Source organism: Triturus cristatus, chromosome 3_2, assembly GCF_964204655.1.
Source record: "Triturus cristatus chromosome 3_2, aTriCri1.1, whole genome shotgun sequence".
Classification (NCBI taxonomy): domain Eukaryota; kingdom Metazoa; phylum Chordata; class Amphibia; order Caudata; family Salamandridae; genus Triturus; species Triturus cristatus.
Genome location: NC_140584.1, coordinates 350,274,232 through 350,300,205, shown reverse-complemented (window position 1 = coordinate 350,300,205; position 25,974 = coordinate 350,274,232). Strand labels below are relative to the sequence as shown.

Genomic DNA, 25,974 nt, shown 5'->3' with positions numbered 1-25,974 from the left:
ACCAGAGACACAGGGACTGCCAGCTGTAACGCACACCAGGAGGTGTTTGCCGCGTTACAGACTCGGAAGTCCACAGGATCGATCGAGCGGCTGCTCTCGGTTCAGTCTTCTTGCTTGTGATTGGGGTATCGGTGACGCATCACCAGGAGGTGACTCCGCGTCCCGGTGCAGTCTGAGGAAGAGGTTGAGCGGCTGCTCCCTTCAGGTAGAGACCCCGGCTGGGTGTTTCCCTGACTCCTCGATTCTCCCCAACACTCTTCGTGCCCCTCACAGCCTACCGATTGGCATTGTCGGCCATTTCATTTCTGCCCTCTGTTGGCATACGCCGGGACCGGCGTATATGCAGAGGACGGTTAGGACCATCCGTGCTGTGGGCTGGTAACGTACTTAGCCTGGAGGATTCCAGTGACTATAACTTTTGTTTATTCTTTGTATTATATTTGCCTTCATTAAAACAACTAACCCTTCACTAGTGGTTGCGTCCTCATTGTCGTGTCTGTTAAACGATCCTGAGACGTTCAGGGCGTTACAAAATATCCGACCTTAATAACACTAACTGTCTCCCGGTCGATAACAGACATGGCAACACTTGATGATGTGCTGGCTGCTTTAGCGGCCATGCAAGTTGAAGTGGCTGCCTCTAGGCAAGAAACAGCTGATGTAAAAGCCAGACTGGATGCTATCCAATTGGACCCGCTCACGCCCAGCACCTCCCTCACGAATCAGACCCCTGCGGTAGTAGTGGAAATGCCGGTAGCCATCCCCTTGGCGACACCAGAGAGGTACAGTGGGGATCCTAACACAGTGCAGGTATTCCTCACACAAGTGGCGCTACATTTATCGTGCAAACCAAAGGCGTTCCCCACGAGTCAGGCTCGTGTGGCTTTCCTTATATCCTATTTGGCTGGAAACGCGGCACAATGGGCCGTACCTCTGGTGAGCAGGGACGACCCCCTCTTATGTGATTGGGGTGCTTTTCGCGAGGAATTCCTGAAGGTATTCGACAGAAGGGCTGACTCGTACACGGCGGACCGTGAAATGCTTGAGTTGAGACAGGGATCCAACGACCTGGTGCAGTATCTCAACGCGTTCCGAAGGCTGGTTGCGGAAACCAAGTGGCCTGTTGCTAAACAGACGGCGCTCTTCCATCAAGGGCTGTGCGATGAGCTCAAGGACGCCGTGGCTCATATTGACCCTCAACCCAAGACATGTGAGGGCCTTATCAACCTGGTATTACGGCTGGAACATAGGCTAAGTGAAAGAAAGGGGGACGTCCAAAGTTTCATTGGCTTCGCCAACTTTTACAGGCGGTTCATAGATGGATTTTCAGGAGTGGTGGCCCCAATCACACAGCTACTGAGGAAGTCCAAGGAGTTTGTCTGGTCCCCTGAAGCGAACAAAGCCTTTGAGGCCCTGAAAAGCGCCTTTGGTAAGGCGCCGGTGTTGGCTCACCCCGATCCGGATCTCCCCTACGTGGTGGAAGCGGACGCGTCGGATGTGGCGCTGGGGGCTATCTTGTCCCAACGCAACCACGACACAGGGGTGCTTCATCCCGTTGCGTACATGTCCCGCAAACTCAACGACGCCGAACGCAACTACCATATTGCGGAGAAGGAGCTTCTCGCAATCAAGGACGCCTTCACCGAATGGAGGCATTGGTTGATGGGGGCAAGACATGTGGTATCGGTGTACACGGACCATCGGAACCTACAGTTCATGACGGCCACTAGACACCTTTCTCCCAGGCAGCTGCGGTGGATGATCTTCTTTGCGGGGTTCAACTTCCGCATCACATATCGGCCGGGGACGGAAAACCGAAAGGCGGACGCCCTGTCCCGTCAATCTGCAGTTAAGGAACCATTGCCTGCGACCGAGCGTTCCATCATTTCCCCGAGGATGGTATTGGGGGTTATCCAACCGGATACTTTCCTGAGGGGAATAAAGAGAGGGATCAGGTCATTCGCATGGCGGAGGTGGCTCCTCAGTCACAGAGAATGGCAGCTGAAGGACGGGATACCCCTGATGGGCAGGTGCCTATTGATACCCACGCCTAGGCTAAGGAAACAAGCATTCATCTGGTGCCATGACTCTCCATGCGCAGGTCATTTGGGCTTTGAAAAAACGGTGGCTAGCATGGGACGGCATTTCTGGTGGCCAACCATGAGAGTGGATGTCAGGAGGTGGGGACAGGAGTGTCCTACGTGTGCTACCATGAAGGCCGACCATGGCCGAACCCAAGGGCTCTTACATCCACTTCCAACCCCGGATAGACCATGGGATAGCATATCGCTGGACTTCGTGGTGGGCCTACCGGTAGACCAGGGGATGACGGCAATACTGGTGGTGGTGGATTACTTGACGAAAATGGGGCACTTCATCCCCTGCAAGAGAGTCCCTACGGCCGGGGAATTGGCGTCACTACTCCTAAAGAATGTGGTACGACTGCATGGATTACCTGGGGTGATCGTGTCGGACCGGGGGTCGCAGTTTACTGCGCAATTCTGGAAGACTTGGTGCACTGCGCTGCATGTTAAGACCGCCCTGTCCACCAGCTACCACCCTCAAACGGACGGCCAAACCGAGCGCCTGAACCAAACGCTCAAACAGTATCTGCGATGTTTTGTGGACCAGGGCAGGGAAGAATGGGTCGACTTGCTATGGGTTGCAGAGATAGCCTATAACAACGCCACTCACAGCTCCACACAGTCATCTCCGTTCTATAGCAACTATGGCCAACATCCCAGGTTCTTGCCATTTCTACATCCGTTCAGAGAGGACAGGATTCCCGCCACAGCGGACAGGGTGGCACACATAAAAGACACATTGATGCGCTCAAGGGCTGTCCTAATAGAGGCCAAGAGAAGATACAAGGCTGCGGCAGATAGGAAGAGAAGGCCCGGGCCACTGTACCGCACTGGAGACTACGTCTGGATATCCACAAGAAACATGAGGTTTCGAAAGAACAGTGTGTTCCATCCCAAGTACATGGGCCCCTATCGAATTACCAAGTGTATGGGTCCCGTGAACGTGAAGGTGTGCTTGCCCCAGTCATTGCGGATACACCCTGTCTTTCATGTATCATTGCTCAAACCAGCACCCTCCAAGCCGTCTGGGACACCTCGGCCGGTATGCGTGGAGTCGGAGGTGGAGTATGAAGTGTCGGGCATACGGGCGTCCAAATGGCGCAGGGGGAAGCTGTGGTACCTGGTTGCGTGGAAAGGCTATGGCCCGGAGGAGCATTCATGGGAACCGGCTGAAGGGGTTCATGCTCCGCGCTTGGTCTCCTTGTTCCATCGGCGTTTTCCTGCCAGCGCTGGACCCGTGGGGAGCCGCTGAGAGGGAGGATGTACTGTCAAGAATTCCTGTCATACAAGGGAAACACGCCCTTATGTAAACAGGAGAGCTGTTACATAACTCAAGGAAAACACGCCCTTATGTAAACAGGAGAGCTGTTACATAACTCAAGGGAAACACGCCCTTATGTAAACAGGAGAGCTGTTACATAACTCAAGGAAACACGCCCTTATGTAAACAGGAGAGCTGTTACATAACTCAAGGAAAACACGCCCTATAAAGGGAGGAACCGGGAGGTACAACGCTGTCGGATATTGTGTTCACACCGACGTACCTGCTTCGTGAAGAGCAGTGTTCCGGAGTGGTGCTCCAGTAAGGCAAGAACGGAGGTAGGTCGAGTCGTTACTCCCTGGGCCGTGTCTTGCCCCATCGTCACCTGTGAAGGACCCGGAAGCTCTACCGGTCAACCATTGAGCTTCGCTTTTTGACTCGGCTGAGTCCAAGCGCAGTGGCGCTTATGCTGGTTGGAGTCGTAACTCCCAGCCCGACCAGAGACACAGGGACTGCCAGCTGTAACGCACACCAGGAGGTGTTTGCCGCGTTACAGACTCGGAAGTCCACAGGATCGATCGAGCGGCTGCTCTCGGTTCAGTCTTCTTGCTTGTGATTGGGGTATCGGTGACGCATTACCAGGAGGTGACTCCGCGTCCCGGTGCAGTCTGAGGAAGAGGTTGAGCGGCTGCTCCCTTCAGGTAGAGACCCCGGCTGGGTGTTTCCCTGACTCCTCGATTCTCCCCAACACTCTTCGTGCCCCTCACAGCCTACCGATTGGCATTGTCGGCCATTTCATTTCTGCCCTCTGTTGGCATACGCCGGGACCGGCGTATATGCAGAGGACGGTTAGGACCATCCGTGCTGTGGGCTGGTAACGTACTTAGCCTGGAGGATTCCAGTGACTATAACTTTTGTTTATTCTTTGTATTATATTTGCCTTCATTAAAACAACTAACCCTTCACTAGTGGTTGCGTCCTCATTGTCGTGTCTGTTAAACGATCCTGAGACGTTCAGGGCGTTACACCTAGGGTAAATACATTGTGAATCCGGTATTTGTAAAGCATGAACTACTCACCCTTACGGGTCTCAAGGTGCTGGGGGTCGTTGTGGAAATTAAGTGAGCTATTGCCCAGAGTCACATGGTGCTGAGCTGTTCTGCCGCCAGAGCTGGGGATTGAACCGTGAGCCCTGTGCTCCGAAGTCAGCTGCCCTGGCTGCTGCACCACACCTCTCCAGGGTGACTCCGAGGGTCATTTTCCTGATCTCCTGTGCGAGCTACAGGGACACAGAACCTTTAGTGGCCTCCCTGCCACTGCTCAGCTGATCTGCTGCACTGGACCTGCAACTTGACCTGTCTGAACCCTGCTGCTGGCCTCTGCCTGGAGTGAATCATGAATAGTGATCCCTAAGAGGTGCCTCCCAGGTCCTTGACCCTTGATTGGTATCAGAGTGTACTTCTCCCTAGCTAACTGTGGATTCAAAAACATTTGATGTAGAGCAATGCAGCTCAATGCAGAACTTCACATTGCAGTCCCTTGCAGCTCCTGATTGGCACCTCATTGGATTCGATGCAGCGTTATTCAACTCTTTGTCGCTGGACTTAGCATTGTAGCCCTCGAAGCTCCAGATCAGAATTAATGCAGTGCGACACAACTCAACACAGGGCCTCGTATCAGAGCCCTCGCAGCTCCTGAGCAGAACTGATGTAGAGCTATGCAACTCAATGCTGGAACTCATATCACAGCTCTCCCAGTTCCTGATCCAAAGTGATTCAGCATGATGTAGCTCAACGTAGGACTTCATATTGCAGCACCACGCAGCCCCTGATCGTAACCGATGCCAAGCGATGCAAAACTTCGTATAAAGGACATACGGGCTTATTTACAAGCCCATTGCATCACGGTTGCATCACTTTTAGTGATGCACCGGTAGCGCAATGGGCTTCCCCATATTTACAAGGCCATGTAAAATCACCCTGCGCAACTTTTTATGGCCCTGTAAATATGTTTTTCTTTTACGCATAACTCTGCGTAAAAAAGACGTACCATGGGTGTTGCTGTGGGTGTTCCCATGCAACATCCATGAAACTTGACGCATTCCTAGATTTACAACATTGTGTAAACTTGGGAATGCGTCAGAATCCTACTCCTCCCCAGGGGTGGCGTAAGGAGGTGCAACAAGGAGAAATACTTTAATTTCTTCTATTTTATCCTCTTTCTATGTGTGCTGCATTATGCAGCATGCCTGGAAAGAGGAAAATGCCTTTAATGATTGTTTTTGTGGAAGAAGGTGTCCCTTCCTGCTTTAATGTTTTTAGCCAGACTGGCCATAACAATTAATATTACATTGTACAATTTAAGACTTTCTATCATAGCAAAAATCACAGTTAGTTCATAAAATGTCCTCAATTTAAAATGGTGCAGTACAACCAATAATCAATAAAAACTATTGCTATTGATCATTTAACCAAAATACAACATAGCATTTGTAAAAAATCATGAATCTTCAATCGAATATCTTGGCTAGTGCAATCTCAGAGTTTGTACAAAAAATATTATGGCTAGGTTGAATAGGAGAAAGGTATACCTGGCAAACAATCAAAAATACACCGAACATAGGGTGCGAGTAGTATTATAGCTAGACCTATTGAGGAGAGGATATAGTTGACTGGCCTTCCAGAGTACGCTGAACATAAAGTGCTAGTTCATTTTGCCCGTCCAATGATGGACCCAACAGCAACTATAGCAGGGCATAGGTTTAGAAACGTATTGTATGTCTGCTCATCCTCCTGCGAAGAATCTAGCAGCAGACAAGGTATCAGCCCATCTTTACAGTAAAAATTATGCATTTCTATGGAAAGAGAAGTTTTTAATGATCAAAGTCAGCTTGAAGGTATACCCTATATAAAAAATAAATTCACTTGAAAGACATTTAGGTTCGTCTGAAACAACCTGCTTATGACGTTCAAAACTATACAACATAACATCTTATATGTCCCCATCAGGCTATTTCATCTAGTCTCTAAAATAACTTTATAAGGTGCATGGATGCTATTTCACTTGATGTTGGGACCGTGCTAAGGTTTTTGTTGGAGGACATATACCATGATTCACTGTTCTAGGAACCAGAAAGGCACAGTTGCACAATATCTAATAATGCCAAGACTGGGGGGATCGAGAAAACAACATGTTGTAAATTTGCCAAGCCATGGCTTTATAGGCATTTTCTATCTTCATACAACATTTTGTATGGACTTCTGCTCTTTGTTTCCTTGCTGCATAGATAGACGAAGAAACACCTAGCACAATATCTCTGTCAGATGTCATACACAAAGCTTCAGCCTCGTTGCACTTACGGACCTTCAACTTTAAGAAAAGTGGGTGTAGAAATTGCTTTCAAAGGCATTACGTAAAGTGACACAAGAAGAGGAAGTGTATTAATGTCTCTCTAGCACCCAGAGAACACAGGCAGTTATCAGGCCTCTCCTCAGAGTTTAATAACCACCATTTAGTTACTGAGGCCACTGGCAATACTCCGAATTGAAATTTTAGATGAGGAGAACTTTTTTCTACTGGTTAGATATCATCAATCAAGAAATATGGGCAGATCTTGATTAAAGGACAGGTAGCGTTTTGACAGGAACCTAGTTGATTGAACTTCACTTAGTGTCTATAGTTCCAGTATGCCTTTGTTGCCACTCCAAGGCTATCTTTCGTAATTGTCTCAGGATGGAGCCAGAATTCTTTCAGGCTATTTTTGCTAAGACATTTGACAGATAAGTGAACCATGGTAGCTAGTGGTGATCTCGTAGCTTCATAATGTCTGTTAAAGTAGATCTATATGATGGGAGTTCCACCTTGGATCATATACAAAACCAGTATTTAGTGGTGCCAGTGCAATATAATCCTAGATTTCTAATACCTAAGTCTGTTCTTGCGGCAAACATAAGCGTTCTATGGCCCAGATGCAACGCCTGTAGTATGAAATATTTTTTGCTAATTTGTACTGTTAGGGTCTTCTTGTGTCCCCAAATCTCTGCATCATATTGACATGCTGCCCTTGCTTTCATTTTATAGGCCAGCGTTGCTAACCCTATTGAGTGATTACTACAGGATTTTGCAAATTTCAGCACCGCTCTAGCTTGCTGGGCCAAGATGGTATTAATTTTAGATAACTGCGGACTCCACAATAATAATAATAATAACAACAATAATAATAATAATGATAATAATAACAATAATAATAATTATAATAATAATAATAGAGTTTACCATCCAGTCAAATGCCCAGATAGTCAAAAGTTGAAACTAGATCGAATGGTTCATTATAGACCTTAAAAGTGGCTCGTAGTTTCTGCTTTATATAAGAATCATATATCTTGTCTTCTTGACATTCATGGTCAGTCTTCTGGTAATGAAGAAAGACTCAAACCCTTTCAACAAATGGTGCATCGATATCTCTGTTCTGGCTAACAGTACGGCATCACCGGCGAAGAGTATGGCCAAAGGAGGGGAGGCATACATGAATTTTCAGTATTATTGTATGTTAGTACTTCTAATGTCTTAATCCAATATTCATCTAGTTGTAAGGTTTTATATCTCAAGTATTGTTTAACAGATTGATTCAATCTCTCAGTATGTCTGTCTGAGAATGACTTTTAAACAGACGGACTTTCATATTTAACTCCGTACATAAGGCAGACCAAAATATTGGATTAAATTAAGACCCTTTGTAAGTGATTGGAACTTGTGGACTACAATACATTCTGAGAATGTTTTGCGTGAACACGTGTTAGCTATTTTGGGCAAACCAGCAAAATTATAAAATGATCCATTTTAATCAAATGCTCCACAAGCACTATATTTACCATACTTCTTTGATGTTGGGCACTTCCACAATGAAATCCATTGACACTGTTGACTCCTTACTTGAAGGTTATCCAGGCTAAATTAGTTCCTTCCATCTGCTATGGCAGTGAGGCACTACGAGGAAGAGACTCTAAGAACCTGGACACAATTCAAACAAAAGCCAACAGAATAATGTTCTCGCTCCCGCACTACACTTCGCCTGCTCAAATAAGACTGGAGTTTGGTTTGCTAAAACAAGACCTAGCCAGAAGGGAGCTTACATCATCTGCTGCCACAAACTCCGCTCGGCCATGGCTAACACCCTAAATTCGCTGCTATGGCAAGACATCCAAAGCAGGGATGAATCTCAAGTAAGAACTTACTTGAAGGCAGCCCTGGGGGTCACCAACCAAACTGCGATTTGGGATATGCAAATTGGGTACAACACGTTTAAAAAACTGCTTTGGAAAAACGTAAAATCTCTCTCATTACTAGAGGATAAGGCTGCATTTACACAAAGAAGCCACGCATGGATGACCCTAAACTCATATAAAACCTTGACACCACAATCATACTTTAGTCAGGGCTATTCCAAGGCCACAAAACTGCCACAAAACTGCGGTTCCTGAAATTGAGATTAGGGGTTTTGCAGAGCAGAGAACATCTTCCACCGTGGCTCAGGAGTAAAGGTCAAGAAGCCTGTCCGCTCTGCAATACAGAAAAGGGCGACATTCTCCACCTGACTTGCCTTTGTGAAGAGCTTCGTCCGCTTGCCAATACCTCCTAAAGGACCAGTTCAAGCAGCTAGGGACTAGCACTAGAAGGCAAGCAGTCCTTGCCTGCATGAACCCTGCAAATATGAAACTGAATTGCAGATTTGTTAAGTTCCTTGTAATGACCGAGCACAGACTGTTAAACGCACTAAAACCGGCGACCAACTAAACAGAGAATAGGTAGGAGGTCATCAGGACGCCAAGGAACATGCTGCCCTGCATCAGGGAAAAAATGCTGCTGGACAGTCACTCTGGGCTTTATTCTTTTTTACAAAAAAAAAAAAAAAAAAAATGATGATTATAATGAACACATTTTTATGCTATTTAAAAATTTTTTTTTTTTGTAAAATGTTTGCACTGGTTTTAATTAACTATGCATAATAAACTTAACTAACTAACTAACATGGACACTGTATGCAAGGTTTAGGTGGAACAAATGATGGTCTGAATTAGCCCAAGTGTTTACCATGGGGACTTTAAATATGGGCACAACTGAAACATGTTTTTACTTAACTTTTTACATCCGTTAATAAACTTAGCCACCAAAGATATCTTCTGAATGCTGCTGGGATCGATATCAAGCAACCTTAGAATGATAAAACCAATTCATAGCCTGCTGTCATAACATAACCGAGGGCAAATATATAGCTTTTCCTAATATAATATAATATTCTATCTTCTAATATAATATTCTATCTTCATTGCATCTATCTTCTTGTTCTTGAAACCCTAATTCTCTTTATCAATTGACTGAGTTTCTAGATGTAATTTTGTCAAAAAGTATTTCAGAATAATCAAAGTAATAGAATGTTATCTCAAAATCTTAGAGGATGGAATTCATGGTATATCATCTTTCAATTGACTCTGATTTTCTAGCTGACTCTGATGGGAGAGAGCATCAGTGTTACCATTATTGGGGCCTAGCCAGTGGTGTAATATAAAAGCATAGTTAGAAAAGAACAGTGTCCACCTGAGTTGGCGAGGAATGAATGCTCAAGCTGAAAAACCTGGGATCTTGAACAACTTCTATAGTGTGTTTGCCCCTATCAAGTAATACTGCTACTCGTCAAAAGACAGTTTGATGAATAGAAGTTCCTTAATAGATTTTACCCCTGCTGGCAAGAATAAGCCACAAGTGCATCTGTCCAGTGTTTGGGTATCTCTGCGATAAAACACCAACTATGGCATGATAGAAAACATCTGTTTCCACAATAAATAAAAGGGTATTCTACATTAAGCTGTAGCAAAATAATGGAGCTAGAAAAACATCTTTTTTTGGAGGAAAAGGCCCTTTCAGACTTTTCCACCAAATAAAAACGACTACCTTACGTGGTAGCTTGGTATGGGGTCTTATGACTTCAGAAAACTGATGAACGAACCTAATATAAAAACAAAGCCCAAAACTCTAAATATATTGGTAGAGGAATCGTTCTGTTCCTTTAGGAAAAAAAAAAAAAATATTCAAGAAATTTTATCAATTCTAAAGGCTTTAACTGCTAAGTCAAATCTTTAAAAAATGTTCACAGATAGTTTCCAAAACAGCTTGATTGCCAATACTTCTCTATATTCAAAATGCTCTTCAGCAAAATCCAAAGAAAGTATTAGTTTTCCAATGAATCCAAGATCAAGGGTTCTTGCTAGAGCAAAATTGCATTTCTGCCATGTACTAAGCTTTTTTGCAATGCTGCACTGACTCTCTATGAACACCTCTAACTTCTTTGCCCATAAAATAAACTCAGCATGGGCTATTTGGAGTTCAGCGCCCCAGTGTACCGTTGGGAAGCCCTGTCTTTAGTTCTGCCTACTAACTAAATACAATGGGTTTGTGTATTTTTCGTTTTTGGTATCCAAGCCAGCCTAATTGATGGGGCTTATAGCAGTACTTACAGAGTGTATTGTATCATTGTATGTTTTTGGTTATGCTGAAAAGTCAATAAAGAAATCTAAACAAAAAAAAACCTGCAAGTATTTGGAATCCACGCAAATAGTGAATCTTGACTACCACTTAGAAAAACACTTTCTTGCACACCTCGTTTTTCCAGTTTTTTTAAAAACACTCAAAAACTTTGTAACATTTTGGGTATTTTGTCCGTTCCCTCAGGGGAAAATCACAAACCCTGGGTATGTTTACAATCCTCAACATGTGCACAAATTTAAATAATCAAAAGCGAGTGCATAATTCTCTTGATTATATGAATTTACATTGAAAATTCATGTTTTGAGAGGCTACTATCTGGGATCTCATAAATGATGTTATTTTACTACTATTTAACATGTTAAAATAAAATCCTTTGCAGGCACCTTTACCTAGAAAAAACATAGTAAAAGTGCCATTTTCAAAACTGTAAATTAATATCGCACTTTGCCATGAGAGAGGTTTATTCATCACAATTCCAAAGATACCAAACATAAACAGGTTACCTGTTCCCATTTGGAACTTTCAGCTTATTAAATGTAATAAGGTAGTGCCAATGCTAGTGTATGGGAGAGGTAGACCTTGAAGTAGTGAAAAAAAATGCAAGAGTTTTTTACTACCAGGACATGTAAAGCTTATAAGTACATGTCCAACGTTTTAAATACACTGCACCCTGCCCTCTGGTCTGTGTAAGGGTCTACTCTATGGGTGCCTTATATGTATTAAAAAGCAGGTTTGGGCCTGGCAAAAGCTTATTTTGTCAGGTTGAAATAGAAGTTTAACACTGCACTCACAGGCTGCAACGGCAGGCCTGAGACAGGTTTAAATAGGGCTACTTAAGAGGGTGGCACAATGAGCATTGCAGGCCTACTTGTAGCATTTAATTTACAGGCCCTGGGTACATGTAGTACCACTTAACTAGGGACTTATAAGTAAATTAAATATGCCAATTTGGGATAAGCCAATGTTACCATGTTATAAGGAGTAAGCACTTACCTTAGCACTGATTAGCAGTTAAAGTGCACAGAGTTCTAAGGCCAGAAAAAACACGAGATCACCAAAAATGGACGAGGAAGGCATAACGTTTGGGGGAAGACCGCCCTAAGACTGACAGGTTTAACAGTAGCACATTCTTGAGAGAGCCCGGTAGTAGATCTCTCTGAATACAGGCCTGCGGCTTTGCGACTGACACTGGGTATTGAAACATAGACTGCCTTTGTGAGTGTACTGGGGCAATGTCTCTGTACTGTACTATTTGCGGGGCTAGGCCTGTGATTGCAGGGCCAGGGCCTCTACCTAAGGACAGGTGCTGTGTGCTCTAGTATAAGCCATGACTGTCCTAGTGAAGGTACTGTGTGCTGGACAGGACCTGTCTGCTGGGACAAGTCCATGACTGTAAGTGTATTCAAGCCATCTCTGTCACACTGCAGGCTCAGTCTCTCAATACTAGTGCAGGCTTTCAGTCCTAGTTCAGGCTCTATTTTTCCCCTGTGCATTCTGTGTGTGTGCCGTCGCAGGCTCCCAACTTAGGTCTTTTGTTATCACTCCTTCAGCAATTTTGAATATCTGTCCCTAGAGTCACACATAGAAGATGAGGATATTGTCCAGGGACAAGTTATTCTGGACCAGCTCCTATTCAAGACAGTCTCACTAGTGCAGTATACATCTATGCTGCAGGTGACATCACAACCAATGCACATCACTGATATTGCACCTTATGAGGGCCTATGCTATTCACACTACAGCATTTCTCCCTCGCTGCCCAATATGTCACATACAAAGCTGCAACATGTCTCCCTAGCTGCATGTGAAGTAATGGAAGTATGGGTTAGTTTCCAGAGATAAGCTCTGCACATGCAAACAGAATGGATGTAACAATTCGCAGCAATTGTTGTCCACAGCATGGGGTATAATGATAAAGGATGATAAAATGTGGATGTGTTCCTTGCTCCAGCCATTCATGTGGACACAATCAAATATACAAAAAATGGATGGATCAAATGCTTGAATTAATTTCAGCCACTAATAATTACTACTCTTGCACACCATGCCACCTCAGTTAGGGCCCAGCCATATGCAATTCAGTCTTGTCCCTGCTCCAGTGGGAACAGCCCACCCCGAACTGCAAGGCCAAGTCCTCCCTGAACTGGAAAACAAGCAACACAGGATGGGTTTCACCCTCATCAGGGCTCATCACACAGGTACAGCTTGGTTCCAGTGGCACAATGTGCACTGAACCCTCAAATAGGCATGCATGTCCCACTGAGAGCGACACACTAAAGTGCACAAAAAAGTGATGGATGAGTGAAAATCTGTTACTTTATCACACTGGATTGAATACACATCTTTCACTTGCAAGCTGCACAGTGGTAATTTGTCTAATTTAATGAATATGGTAGATGCCCACGAAGCATAGCTTAGATATGGGCTGCTTGCAAAAAAGTTTTATAAGCAAGAGATTCTGGGACATAATGTTACAAAGATGGATAATATTGCATGGAAATCGCAGCCAAAAAGAATATTCAGTTACACAATGTGTTTTCTCAGCTCACAGCTTCTTGCTGAAGATCCCAGACAATATAGTTAAAACAATATACAATTGTTGCACTATGCACATCATGCACAACTGTTTTCAGTTGACAACAGAGAACAACAAATAAAACATGAATACTGAGGAACTGAACTTACAAAACAAATTTCTACCATTTTACTCGATAACAAACTCATAGCATGTATTTAGATTTGCAATCTTTAAGTAGAAAACCCCGCCTTATATCAGGCTGTCGCTTCTTACCACTTGGCAGCTGGTGGTGGGTATCCTAGAATGGTGCAGGACAGAGTGACTGGCATTCTCTCCCAGACTGCATGGGCTCTAAGTGGTATCCAGAACATAGGTGCTCGCTGAGCGCACAGTTCCTTGACTTCCTTGGTCTGTCGTGCCTTCTCCTGAGCCTTAAAAGATACATTTTTATATTTAATTGTTTTTACCTTAATCTAAACTACAGTAATGATCTGATTCAACATGAACAACTCAAGATAGGCTGGCCACATTGTTTGTGCAAGTTTCTTTTTAGAGCTCCATCGACATGGTGAACGTGAAATGTGATTTGCCTTGATCACTGGGCTGGATTATTTAAATCACTGAGTCACAATAGACATTATGAGAAAAATGCAATTTATTCAATTCAATATACGCATGCTAGTAGTTCACCTTTGCTAAAGTAACATGACAATCAATGACAGAAAATAAAATCCAACCAATTAGCATTGTCCATTAACATGAAAATTACTGTGATCCTACTAAATTGTGGTTGTGCCCCTTTCACCGTGAACTTTTCCACTTCACTTCGATATCTCAGGTTCTAAGGCTAGCTAAATTCCTTACTGTTTTATACACCAAAGTCCCTAATGTTCGACATTAGTTTTCACCCATAAATATGGTTTTACAAATAAATGTGAGTTTTGGTGTAAGGTCATAAATGGCATAGCACCAGAATATTGTGTCATAAATATAATTTCCAAATAATATTACCATATTGAAATTAATAATAGGAAATCTACATTCAATAGAGGGAAGCCTCTTGGTAACACCCCCTTTGTACGAATCACCAGGGGTCCATTGTTCTCGTTCAGTTCTCAGGTTGCAGACAGCAACATCGGCAGGTTATCCCACATTGGATATGGGAACGACATCTCCTTCTCATACACATGTTGGTTCGCAACATTTGCTCAGTAGGTCTATCAGTTAACTCTCTGGTTCCCCGTGTTCCATCATCAAGGTCTTCTTCTCAAGCGCTTTTCTCTATCTCTAGTACAGTAATGAATCGCATTCTATAACTAACAATGCATGTGAATACCTGCAAGAAATGTCACATTAGCAGAAAATGGAAAACAGCATTTATGCAGCATTGTGAAATAAAGGCCCTAAATGTCAGGACAACTTAAACATTAACTAACATTCGAACACACATGCATATAAGTTTTTAGTGCATTAGATTTGAATAACATGTGGCATACATAAAGTCTTCAAATTAATCAGATGAATGTATGGCTAAGAACTACTTTTAATGAAATATACGTATAACATTAGTGCACACATTACATAAACTTCTTGTTGTATTAAGAGAAATCACATTCTACATATATAAGAAAGGTGTCTATCTAGCTATCTAAACAATAGGTGATGTTTAATATATTAAGGCAAACATTTATGAAAGTCGAAGTTCATTTTCTTTTTTTTCTTTAATAATTTTTTATTGAGCAGAGCATTCGGTTCTTACAATATGTAGTATGTTTAGAATCATCATATGAAACCTGTTGATACAGAAACTCAAGCGACAGCCTTTCAATACACAATAATAGAGAGCAGCTGATCATATACTCATTCGCAAGTTAACAATGTGCAATTTTATCTTAAAGAGCAGCAATATTGAAAAAACGTTCTCACCCTTCTAAAGTGCAATACCTATAAAGTGCTAGTGACTGTTTATCATCAAAAAAAGCCATCATAACTACAACATGTTATTATTAAAAAGAAAAAAACTATGGCAATGACGACTGATAACATCGTTGACTAATAAAACAGAATGCAAAATACGTGATTCTATAAGATGCACCAACTAACAAAGTATTAGTGCTTCTAAAGTGCCAGAAAGAAAAGTGCAAATTTTATCTTGGAAAGCAGCAATATTGAGAGAACTTTTTCGTCCTTCTAAAGTGCAATACCTATAAAGTGCTAGTGCCTGCTTATCATCAAAAAAGCCGTCATAACTACAGCATGTTATTAAAAAAAAAAACTATGGCTATGATGACTAATAACCTTGTTGGGTAATAAAACGGAATGCAGAATACGTCATTCTATAAAATGCAACAACTAACAAAGTATTGGTGCTTCTAAAGTGCAAATGCCTTATAGTAAAAATGCTACATCCATATACCAACCGAGTGTTAAAATCCCTCTTTAAGCTTTTCTAGGTCACTAAAAAACTTCCAATTTTTTTCAAATATCCGAGTGGCCCCCACTCGTCTAGCGTAAGCTTCTTCGAATTTACGGGTTCTTTTCATTTTATTGAACCATTTCAAATGAGAGCGAGCTTCACTAGATTTCCAATTTTGCAGAATTAGAGAACGAGCTACCATACAAGAAATAAATACGAAAGCTTTTTCGGCCTCAGATAGGATCGTACCTTCTCTACAAAATCGAAACATGGCTGCCTCAGCCTCGAACAAGACATTCTTTCGAATTGCTCGCCTAATATAAAAAAAGACTGCATCCCAAAAGAGCCTCAGCCCTGGACATTCATAAAAAGTATGGAGCCATGCACCTTCCCCATCTATCTGGCAGTGAAAGCACTTGTTCTCTACTCCCGGGAATCTTTTTTGTAAAGCCGCCGGAGTTAGATAAGAGAGCCATCGCGAAAGGAAGGCCATCCTTTTGAAATTTGCGGCACGTAATAATTTACTGCCTAGATAACAGATGGCCTCCCACTCCTTTAAAACCAGCCTGCATCCTGTCTCCCGGGTTATTTTATCCAAGTGGCTCTCTGTCATAGGAGCTTGACCCTGTTTATGTAGCAGCCTATACCACCCCTTTAACATTGGCCCCATAAAGGGCTGTCACATGTTGGTTAGGGGCGTCCAATATACCACAGGTATTTTTTAGCAGATGAACAATGCGTAAATATTCAAAAAGGCCGGTTTCCGATGGCTCTCTGCCCTTGCCATTACTTCTAGCCAGGAGATCGGCCTATTTTGAATTATAAAATGTCGTAGCTCGAATAATCCACAACCTTCCCAAAGGTTTATATGTCTTGATTGCAGCTGGAAACCGAGACTGGTACATTCGCTCAATTTTAGGTACTGAAGGCCGGTCTTTTTAAAAAAGGACTGAAGTCTAAATAAGTAATCTTTTAACGTCTTGTATCGTGTTTTTTTTGGAAGTTTTTAAAAACACTTGTGTGAGTGATCCAATTTCTTGCGTCATTATGTCTATAAAAAAGCTGTCGCTGGTACATTTTGATTCCATCAAGCCAGACACCAAATCTAAAAAAGCGGCCTCATAATATGTTCTCAAATGCGGCAACGCCAAACCCCCTTGTTCTATAGGCAGTTGCACCACTGACAAATTGACCCTAGGGGCTTTCTTACCCCAGACAAATCCCCTAAGTAGGGAATCAATTTCCCTAAAATAGGACTGATTTATCTTGATGGGGACATTAGTGAACAAAAAGATAAGCAATGGTAATATGGACATTTTAATCAATGAAACTCTACCCACTATCGATAAGGGAAGTAATATCCATTGTTCCAAGAGCTTCTTAATCTTGCTCCTCATTCGTAAATAGTTCAGTACAAATATCTGTTGGTACTGGTTGGATACAAATACCTCAAGATATCTTACGGGGTCAGACTTAGTCGCTTGTGTCTTCAAGCAAGATAGAAAAGAATTCAGATCTGTGTTGAGGGCCAGAACCTCAGTTTTATTGGCATTTATTTTATACCCACCTATTTGTTCGAATTTCGAGAATTCCCTCAAAACTGTTTCGATATTCTCTTTATCGGGGGTCAGGTATAAAATAATATCATCAGCAAATAATTTAAGTTTAGCCATGCCAGGAATCGGTGATTGAATAGCGGTATTGTTTCGTATTTTAATTACCAGAGGTTCTTTGAAAAAAGTAAAAAGCAATGGCGAGAGCGGACAGCCCTGTCTAGTTCCATGATTTATTTTTATGGTTCCTGCATGACTTGAGTTTATAACTACCAGAGCCGTGGCTACCTGGTAGATATTACGTAGCATATTAACTACCTGGGCAGGAAATCCAAACCGACCAAGAGTAAAAAACAGGGTTTTCCAATTCACGAGGTCGAAATCTTTCTCTGCATCAACCATTACAATACTTGCCGGGATTAAATTTGTATTAAAATAATCCAGGGCATGTATTAAAATATAAATATTAGCTGCCATAGATCTACCTGCTATAAAGCTGGTCTGATCTTTGTGAATTGTCTCTTGAGCGGCAAATAGAAAACGCTCTGCCCATACTTTCATCAAAATTTCATAGTCTGAATTCAGAAGACTAATAGGTCTGTAAGAGTTTACATCTGCCGGATTTTTATCTTTTTTAACAAAGGAGACAATTATTGCTTCTTTAAATTCAGCTGGGACGGCACCACCATTCTTAATAAAGTTGAATACATTTTTAAGGGGGATAATTAATTCCTTTAAAAAAACTTTATAAAACTCGATAAGGAAGCCGTCCTGCCCACAAGCTTTTCCCCCAGCTGTTGTTTGGATGGCTGCCGAAATCTCGGCGGCTTCCATTTACGAGGCCAGTTCACTGATCCGGTTATCTGATAATTTAGGAACATTCATATTAATAAAATACTCCTGAATCGTCTTCTCCTCAACTAAGTATTCAGTAGAGTAAAGCTGATTAAAATGTTCTAAAAAAATCTTTGGGATATCACTGCCTTTAATCACTTCTTGACCAGTCCGGGGGTCTAAGACCTTGGATATTATTGCAGATTCTTGCTTTTTCCTCGTCGAGTTTGCTAAGAATTTGCCCATCAACTGGCTTTCTTCATAAACCCTTTGTTGAAATATTTGTGAATTACAGACTTCTTCTAACATAAAAAAATCCCTCAGCTCTATTCTTGCCTGCTCATACTGATTTGGGAGAAGCTGGAGTTGGAGAGCATATTCCTGATCCGCCGTGGCTTGCAGTTTAGTAATCTTAGCCCTTCGGATATTGGACTGAGCAGCCGTAAAGGCTATTATCTGGCCGCGGGCCGCCACCTTGAACCCCCCCCAAACTGCGAAGGGGGCTGCTGTATTCTCATTGATCTGGAAATATTCCAAAATCCATTCTCTAAACCTTTTCACCCAATCCTCGTTTTGGAGAAGGAGACGATCCAGCTGCCACCTGGGCCGTTCCCTACTTCCTCCCCCAAACACCATTTCTACCCCAACATAAGCATGATCTGAGAAAGGGTTACAGCCTATACCGGTCTCTTGAATTTGGAGGGATCTGGAGGTAAGAAAAAAAAACATTCGAGACGCCGTTCGAAAACGGTGCGGGTAGCAAGTATAAAACTCCTTATCTGGATTAATTTCCCACCATGAATCTACCAATTGGTATTCTTGACTGATTATTCCCATTAATTTCTTTGTATTTGGTTTTAATAGTTTTTTGTTCTTATTTGAGGTATCTTTCCTTACATCCTGTATAAAGTTAAAATCTCCTCCGAAACTCCTGATAATATTGTTTTATTATCATAGCCCTTTGCAATGGCTGACTAGTCCCCTTTCTTTTTTTTTTTTTTCTTTAATAATTTTTTATTGAGCAGAGCATTCGGTTCTTACAATATGTAGTATGTTTAGAATCATCATATGAAACCAGTTGATACATCCACGCCTCCGCCTAGCCCCAGGTGACCCGCTGCTCCTCCCCCCAGCGATGGCGAATCTTACCTGACTGGCGTGTTCTGGGTGCTCGGCGTTGCTCAGCGGTACAGATGAAGGGGTGACTGCGACGATGGGGATGATCGCTGTGTGATCTGCTGTGATTCCCAGGGCTGCCGGTATGAGTGAAGCATGTCGAGGGTGCTGTGAGGTGCGACGGCGGGACGCAGCGAGATTTCTCCTCCTCCTCTGGGGGCTGCACGGGGAAGCTGACGAGAACACCCAGAGACTGATGGTTGCTGCTGGCGCTGTAAGAAGAGTGAGCGCCTCCGAATCGGTATTGTTTTTCTTCCCTTCTGAGCTCCTGAGCAAGCTTAAAAATGTATACATGTTCAGTTTTTTGTGATGATGGAGACTTGCAATAAGACGAGGCCTCAGGTGATAAGGGGGCGGCAATCAGCGCTCGGAAAAGCCAGAAAACCCCACAGTTAAGTGCAAGAACCATCTGGAGTATTATTGGGGTTTCAGTTTCCTCCTTTTAAAAAAAAGGTTTACCAGCAATTAAGACATGTGGCGGCTCTGAGGCTTTTGAGTGGCTTTTGAGTGGCTTTTTGAGCGGCGGCAGTGGCAGCTCCTCTTTACTTTCTCCAAGCCGCTGTAGTCTTTTGAGCACGGGAAGGTCTGCTGCTGTTCTGCCCTGGAGACAACTACCAATTGACGGGATATTATGTACGGAGGACTGGGGGTGATACCCTGAAGAAGAGGTAATTAGGGGGTGCCGGAAAATAAATAAACAAATAAAGGAGAGACTTTGTTGTATTGAAAATAAAGAGGAGGCAAGTATGGGAAAACTGCTAAAAAACGTCAATGCAGCCACCAAACCAGATTCTGCGGCCCGCGTTAAGGCAAAAACACGCCTTGCAATGGCAAAAGGCACTGCTCGTAGGGCCAAAAAAGAAGTAATTTCTAATCCTAATTCCAACTCTCTGGGCTGGAGAGTACTTCTGAAAGTTCGGAGGACGAGCTGCCTCCTATCACTTCTCCGCAACATGATGGACTCTTGCTAATCAAGGGGCCACCACTTCGGAGTGGGTGGATGTGGCTGCTGTTCCTGCCCAGTCTCCACAAGACAACTCCACATTTGGTGTCCCAAAGGAAAAATTAAAGGAGATGAAGGAATTTCCATTATTTAAAAAAAAAAAAAAGAAAGCTACCTCTCAATCTCCCTCCTTAAGTCCTAGCCCTAGCCCAGTATCAAAGACATCTAAGGGTCCATTATCTAAAGTGGGGGAAGGACTGGTCGTAGATCCAGTTAGCAGTGAGCGGGAAACACCCCAAGCTAATATTGAGTCGGAGTATTTAGAAGGGTTAATGACACATCAAGGTCGAACTCAAGGCCATGCTCAAGACGTAGTTGTGTCCCCAACATCTCTAACCTCCGTGAGCCTTGTGGAGACACCTATACCTATACTTACACCACCTATACAAAATTCAGTCCAGCCACAAGGAGCAGCCGGTGAGGAAAGGAGGACAGCGAGCAATACCTCATTGATAATCCCCCAAATGAAGCCCCAAGCTCAACCCCAATTTCAATCAAGATCCAAAGGGATAGAATCATCATCAGAAGCTCTAGCTGGCTGGGTTGATCCTAAGGCTGGAAGTATGAATGTGGATCTACAAGGCAGCCCTAGCCAGAATATAGAGACTTTGGGTGCCTATCAGCTAGATGTAAGAGAAATGCTGAATTTAATACTGGAGGAGATCCGCGAAATGAAAAAAACGCAACAACAAGAAATCGCCTCTTTACATCAACGGCTGGGGAAAATTGAAGAAGTGATGACATGTTTCCCTATTAAACTCCAGGAGGCGGAAGCTAGAATTTCAGTGTTGGAGGAGCAAATGTCATCGGTAATTGGAGAAGTAAAGGAGGCAGCAAAAAGTAAAAGGCATCTGGAGAATAAACTAGAGGAGCTTGAAAATTACTCTCGGAGATCCAACCTTCGGATCGTTGGGATTCCTGAGGGGATCGAAGGCTCCCAAACCCTCCTCTGGGTTAGCTCATTTATAAAGCAGAAAGTGCTTCCTGAATTTGAGGGTGATCTTACGATTACAAGAGCTCACCGTGTTCCAGCTCATCCTTTTCCCAATTTCACGATACCTAGAACAATTCTATTAAATTTTGCAGACTTTCGTATTAAGGAAAGAATCTTGACAAAAGCGATCCAGCAAAGACAGTTCTTAGTAAATGAGACTATTAAGTACCGCATTTTCTCAGATATGACGGCCGCTGCTGCTCGAAGGAGAAAATAATTTGTCAAGATTCTCCATCTGTTTAAAGCCCATGGGGCTCAAGCTTCGATTGCTCAACAATCCAAACTGAGAGTATTAGTAAAGGGGACATTTTTTATGTTTTCCAACTTAGATGAAGCCCAGGTGTTGTTGAAGGAGATCTCGACAGGATCCAGTGCGTAAGCAATGATACTTGGATAAATAGAGTATCATATAGTAATGGGGGGGTAAATGATTTGTTTATTTATCTATTTATTTATTTTTTGGTTAAGACGTGTTTATTTACAAGCCAAGTAGGATTGTCTTTAAAGGCACTGTTGAACATCGGTATATATTAGCTTATTTATTTGGAATCAGAATTACCACATGGCAACATGAGGGGCATCTTTTCTTTCTCCAAATATAAGTTGGGCTAGCCTGTCCATGGACTGATTTGTAGGTAATGTTGGGAGATCTGGGGTCAACGGGGTCACCCAAGGTGTAATCTCATGACACCCATGAGGTTAGATGGGAGGGCCGAAATGTGGGTAGCGTGGCAGGTAGGGGTCTTTTTTCCACATTTCGAGGAGTGGGTGTTTTCTTTCCGGGGTGGGAAGGGAGGGTTTCAGGTAGGGTTAATAGCAGAAGAAAGAGCATGAGCGGAAGGTATAGCTAATATACAAGTTAGTGTCAATTATAGTAACCGGTAGATGTAAGATCCTATCAGCCAATGCCAATGGGATGTTAAATAAAAAGAACTATGGTGCTCTTATTAGATGGCTTACATCACTAAATCCCCAAGTATTGTTTTTTCAGGAGAAACATTTGAAATCAAACTCCCCCAAACTTTTTATACCCAAGGTCTTTTCAAAAGTTTATTTTGCTTCTTCAGGCCTTGCGGTGAGAGGGGTAGCAATCTATTTCTCGATTAAACTTCCCTGGGAATTTTTACAGGTCCATAGAGATACACATGGGAGATGGATCTGGGTGGCAACTAGGCTATATGGGAAAATATTGAATTTTATAAATTATTATGGCCCTGTTTCAGATGATGTTGTGTCCCTGGATCAAATCAATGATTTATTGATAGGAGTTCCCGGACAGGTGATTTTCGGAGGAGAAAGTCGAAGTTCATGTTAATAATAAGTACATTAGCTCCTTTAGTGAAGATGGTTGAATTCACTGAAACTTCAATTAATATCAGAATAAGTTATGGTAAAACACATGATATGAGCAACTCCTCTAGTCATACAGTGAATGCACTCTTTAATAATGATACCAACTGCAACACTTACATGAATGCTTTAAACCACACAAGAAACTTGTGCAAAGTGCACTTTCATATCATGTATCTCTTAAGTATTTGTGACATATTTATGACGTATAAAAGGTGGGCAAACTTTGCACTGCATCACTTGCAGCAATTAGCAGCATGAGTAGCAAGTGGATATAGTGCAGAGAACATGTTTTAAACCAAGCAACCCGCATGTTTCCTGTAGTCTAGGAAGAGACTGAGTCACAAGCACACAGACATCCTGAGACGTATCATGATGGGCTTTGCTCGCGCACTTGTGTCACAAACCGAGCCCCTGTTTTATGCATGTCCCACAGTCAGAAGCCCACATGAGATGTTGAGAGTTAGTATACTCCTTATTAATTCCTCTACTTCTGTTCCCTCCTTTGTTTTCTCCTGCTATCAATGCCACAATCAGACAGTCCTATAAAAATGCCTATTAATTGGTTCATTCGCTGTCGAATCTTAGTCGCATCTATTTTACACACGCGACTCCCTGGAGAAAAAGATCTATGCAGTATATTGTAATTACATTGATATAATACTTCATACCACTGACGAGGCACTGACTACTACTCCCAATTTTGCTGAAGACTTAGGGATGCATTCTGACCATATTTAGGCTGAAGTAAACTGATTTAAGCTCTTCCAAGCAGCTACAAGCAGTTTTCACTGCTGCTTGCAGTCATTATGCCCAGTCCTGTCTTGCAGCCTTACACCATAGGGCAACATAAGAAACTCTGTGTATGTGAAGAAGGCTTCAGAAAGAAAATGAGTAATATTAGGGGGTCTCTTCTGGCTCTGCTGAGCTTAAGCACATCAACACCTGAGATTATGTGTTTCTCATAGTGGCAATGAGTACACCATGCCGTCCCACTAAGAAAAGGAGAATCAACTGAAGTCACCCTTATTGTGGCAAGAAAAAAAGGCTATCCCAGGTCCTTCAGGGTCTAGCTAGAGAGAGGAGGATGCAATGATGGTGGCTGAAGTTGAAGCAGCAATCCCCCAACTAAGATAAAAGTTCACTTTACTCAAACAACAGCTTCCAGGCTTGTGGAGACTGTTTTGTATTAGTAAGGGACTCTTGCGGTGTCAGCAAGTGAGGATACACCAGCAACAAGAAGGATGGATTTGGGAATTGCGGAAAGCAGGACATTTTCGGTATATAACAAGTGTTACTCTGGCAGAGTGTATATTCAGCATCTATATGTGATGCCACAAGCACAAAAGGAAGAGGTGAGAAAAATCCCCTACAAAAACACCAACTGGATTTTGAGACTTCCTCATCTAAATCTGAACAATCCACATACTTCTTCACGTCAACTTTAAAAATCGGTAAGCAAAGTATATATCTGAAGTTGGACCAAAGCAAAAAATTGAGAAAAGCAAACTTTCTAGGCAATAGGGCTTAAAACATCCCTTCTTAAACCACCCACAGCCAATACGACTAAAGATGAATTGCAGGTATACTCTAACAGAGCAGGGGGCATATTATCAAGCCAGGTGATAAAATTATCGCCGCAGAAAACTGCCGCTAAAGCGGCGATAATGGGTTTGATAATATTCTGCAGAGAATTCTCATAGAAGCCCATGTTGTCACCAAGTGGCGATAATTTTAACTCTGTTTCTTGATAATATGCCCCCTGGTGTCTTTGGAATCCCTTTGCCGCTACAGACAACATGCCACAGCGTGATTTAAAAAAAAAAATATTTATTAAATCTCGCAATCACATAGGACAATACAAATAATATCAATTATGACTAAGGGGATGAAAACATTAAAAGAAAAAACAATCACAGTATACATACATGCTTGTTCCAGAGACATTCTCATCCGCAGTGTACAGTATCACAGGACTTTACAGTAAGAGGTGATGATCAATACAGGGAGACAATTAAAATCATCGTTAATAAGCAGTAATAACATTGTAGAGGAACAATGTGTGAAGACAGGTCCTCGGAGGGTTACACAAAAACTGTCCATTGGTGCAATAATCTGAGCTGCCACTCAAAAGCAATGCCCACTAGGGAGACCATCAGCATCCCGTCACTGCCCCCTGCCGGGCCCCCACGGGGAGAAAGAGAAGGGAGCTACAGGAAAACTGATTATGTCTTATTCGCCAGATATTTTTGATATAGACTCCAGAAATACGTGGGACGGTTCCAGGGAGGGAGAAGTTTGCTATATAATTCGGCTTGTGTATTGCAATATAACATATCTTGGGACCATTACACTATGGTGAGGGGGGGCCTCTGGCCCAATGCATTGTCACCACCCGCTTAGCTAATAGTAGCCCCATGTCAACCAAACACCTAATACTTTTGCGAATGTGTTTGGAGTAACCAAGCAGCGCCAGCAGCGGGTCCGGATCCCGAATCTCTCCCGTAATATCTCTAAGATTCAGGAAGATGACCGCCCAGTAATTGGCCACCTCAGGGCACAACCAAACCTTGTGGATGAACCCAGCGGGGTCAAGACCACACCTCTCACATCTCGCGAAGTCACGGAGACCATATTTGTGAAGCCGGAACGGAGTGTAATATACTCTATTGATAAATTTAAAATTTATGAGAAGGTGCCACCCATTCAGGGAGACATGTTGTGTTACCTCGCTACAATAGCGCCATGTGTCGTCATCTAGCACCCTATCTAGATCAGTCTGCCAGTCGAGCCTGGCTTTAGTGAAGTGGTGCCTCCAATAATCCTGGGTAAGAGAATAAATGTTTGAAACTACCTTACCAGGGGATTCCACTCTTAGCGAAGGAGAAAAAGATGCTACTTCCAGTGACACGGACAATTCATCGTCCAACATACCTCAAAGTGCTTGCCTCACCCTATAATAGTGGAATATCGTCAGAGGGGTGACTTGCCACCCGTCCGAGACAATGTCCTCCCAGTCCTGCCCAGCTCCGTTCACAAAGAAGTCGCCAATACGAGTAATGTCGAGTGCTGCGAGTGCACTTGGCACCTCTGGTTCAATGAGGACCGGCAGCCAAGTGCACAACTCAGTTGGGGCTAAGGGAGAATATAAAATGGTAGCTGCCTGCTTTTTCAGAATGTTAGACCATGCATGTGTAGTAGTATTAATTGAACCCAGCATGTCCGAGCGTCTATGAGGGGCGC

General features: G+C 43.0%; 1 protein-coding gene across 1 annotated transcript in view; it reads right to left on the bottom strand.

Annotated features, from left to right (window-relative positions):
- The window catches only part of MYOM3 (myomesin 3), a 508,088-nt gene that overhangs the window by 394,172 nt on the left and 87,942 nt on the right, over nucleotides 1-25,974 (bottom strand). Inside the window, exon 5 of the mRNA XM_085647857.1 lies at nucleotides 13,679-13,836. Within this exon, the coding sequence (XP_085503983.1) occupies nucleotides 13,679-13,836 (158 nt within the window). The remainder of the gene's footprint in view (nucleotides 1-13,678; nucleotides 13,837-25,974) is intronic.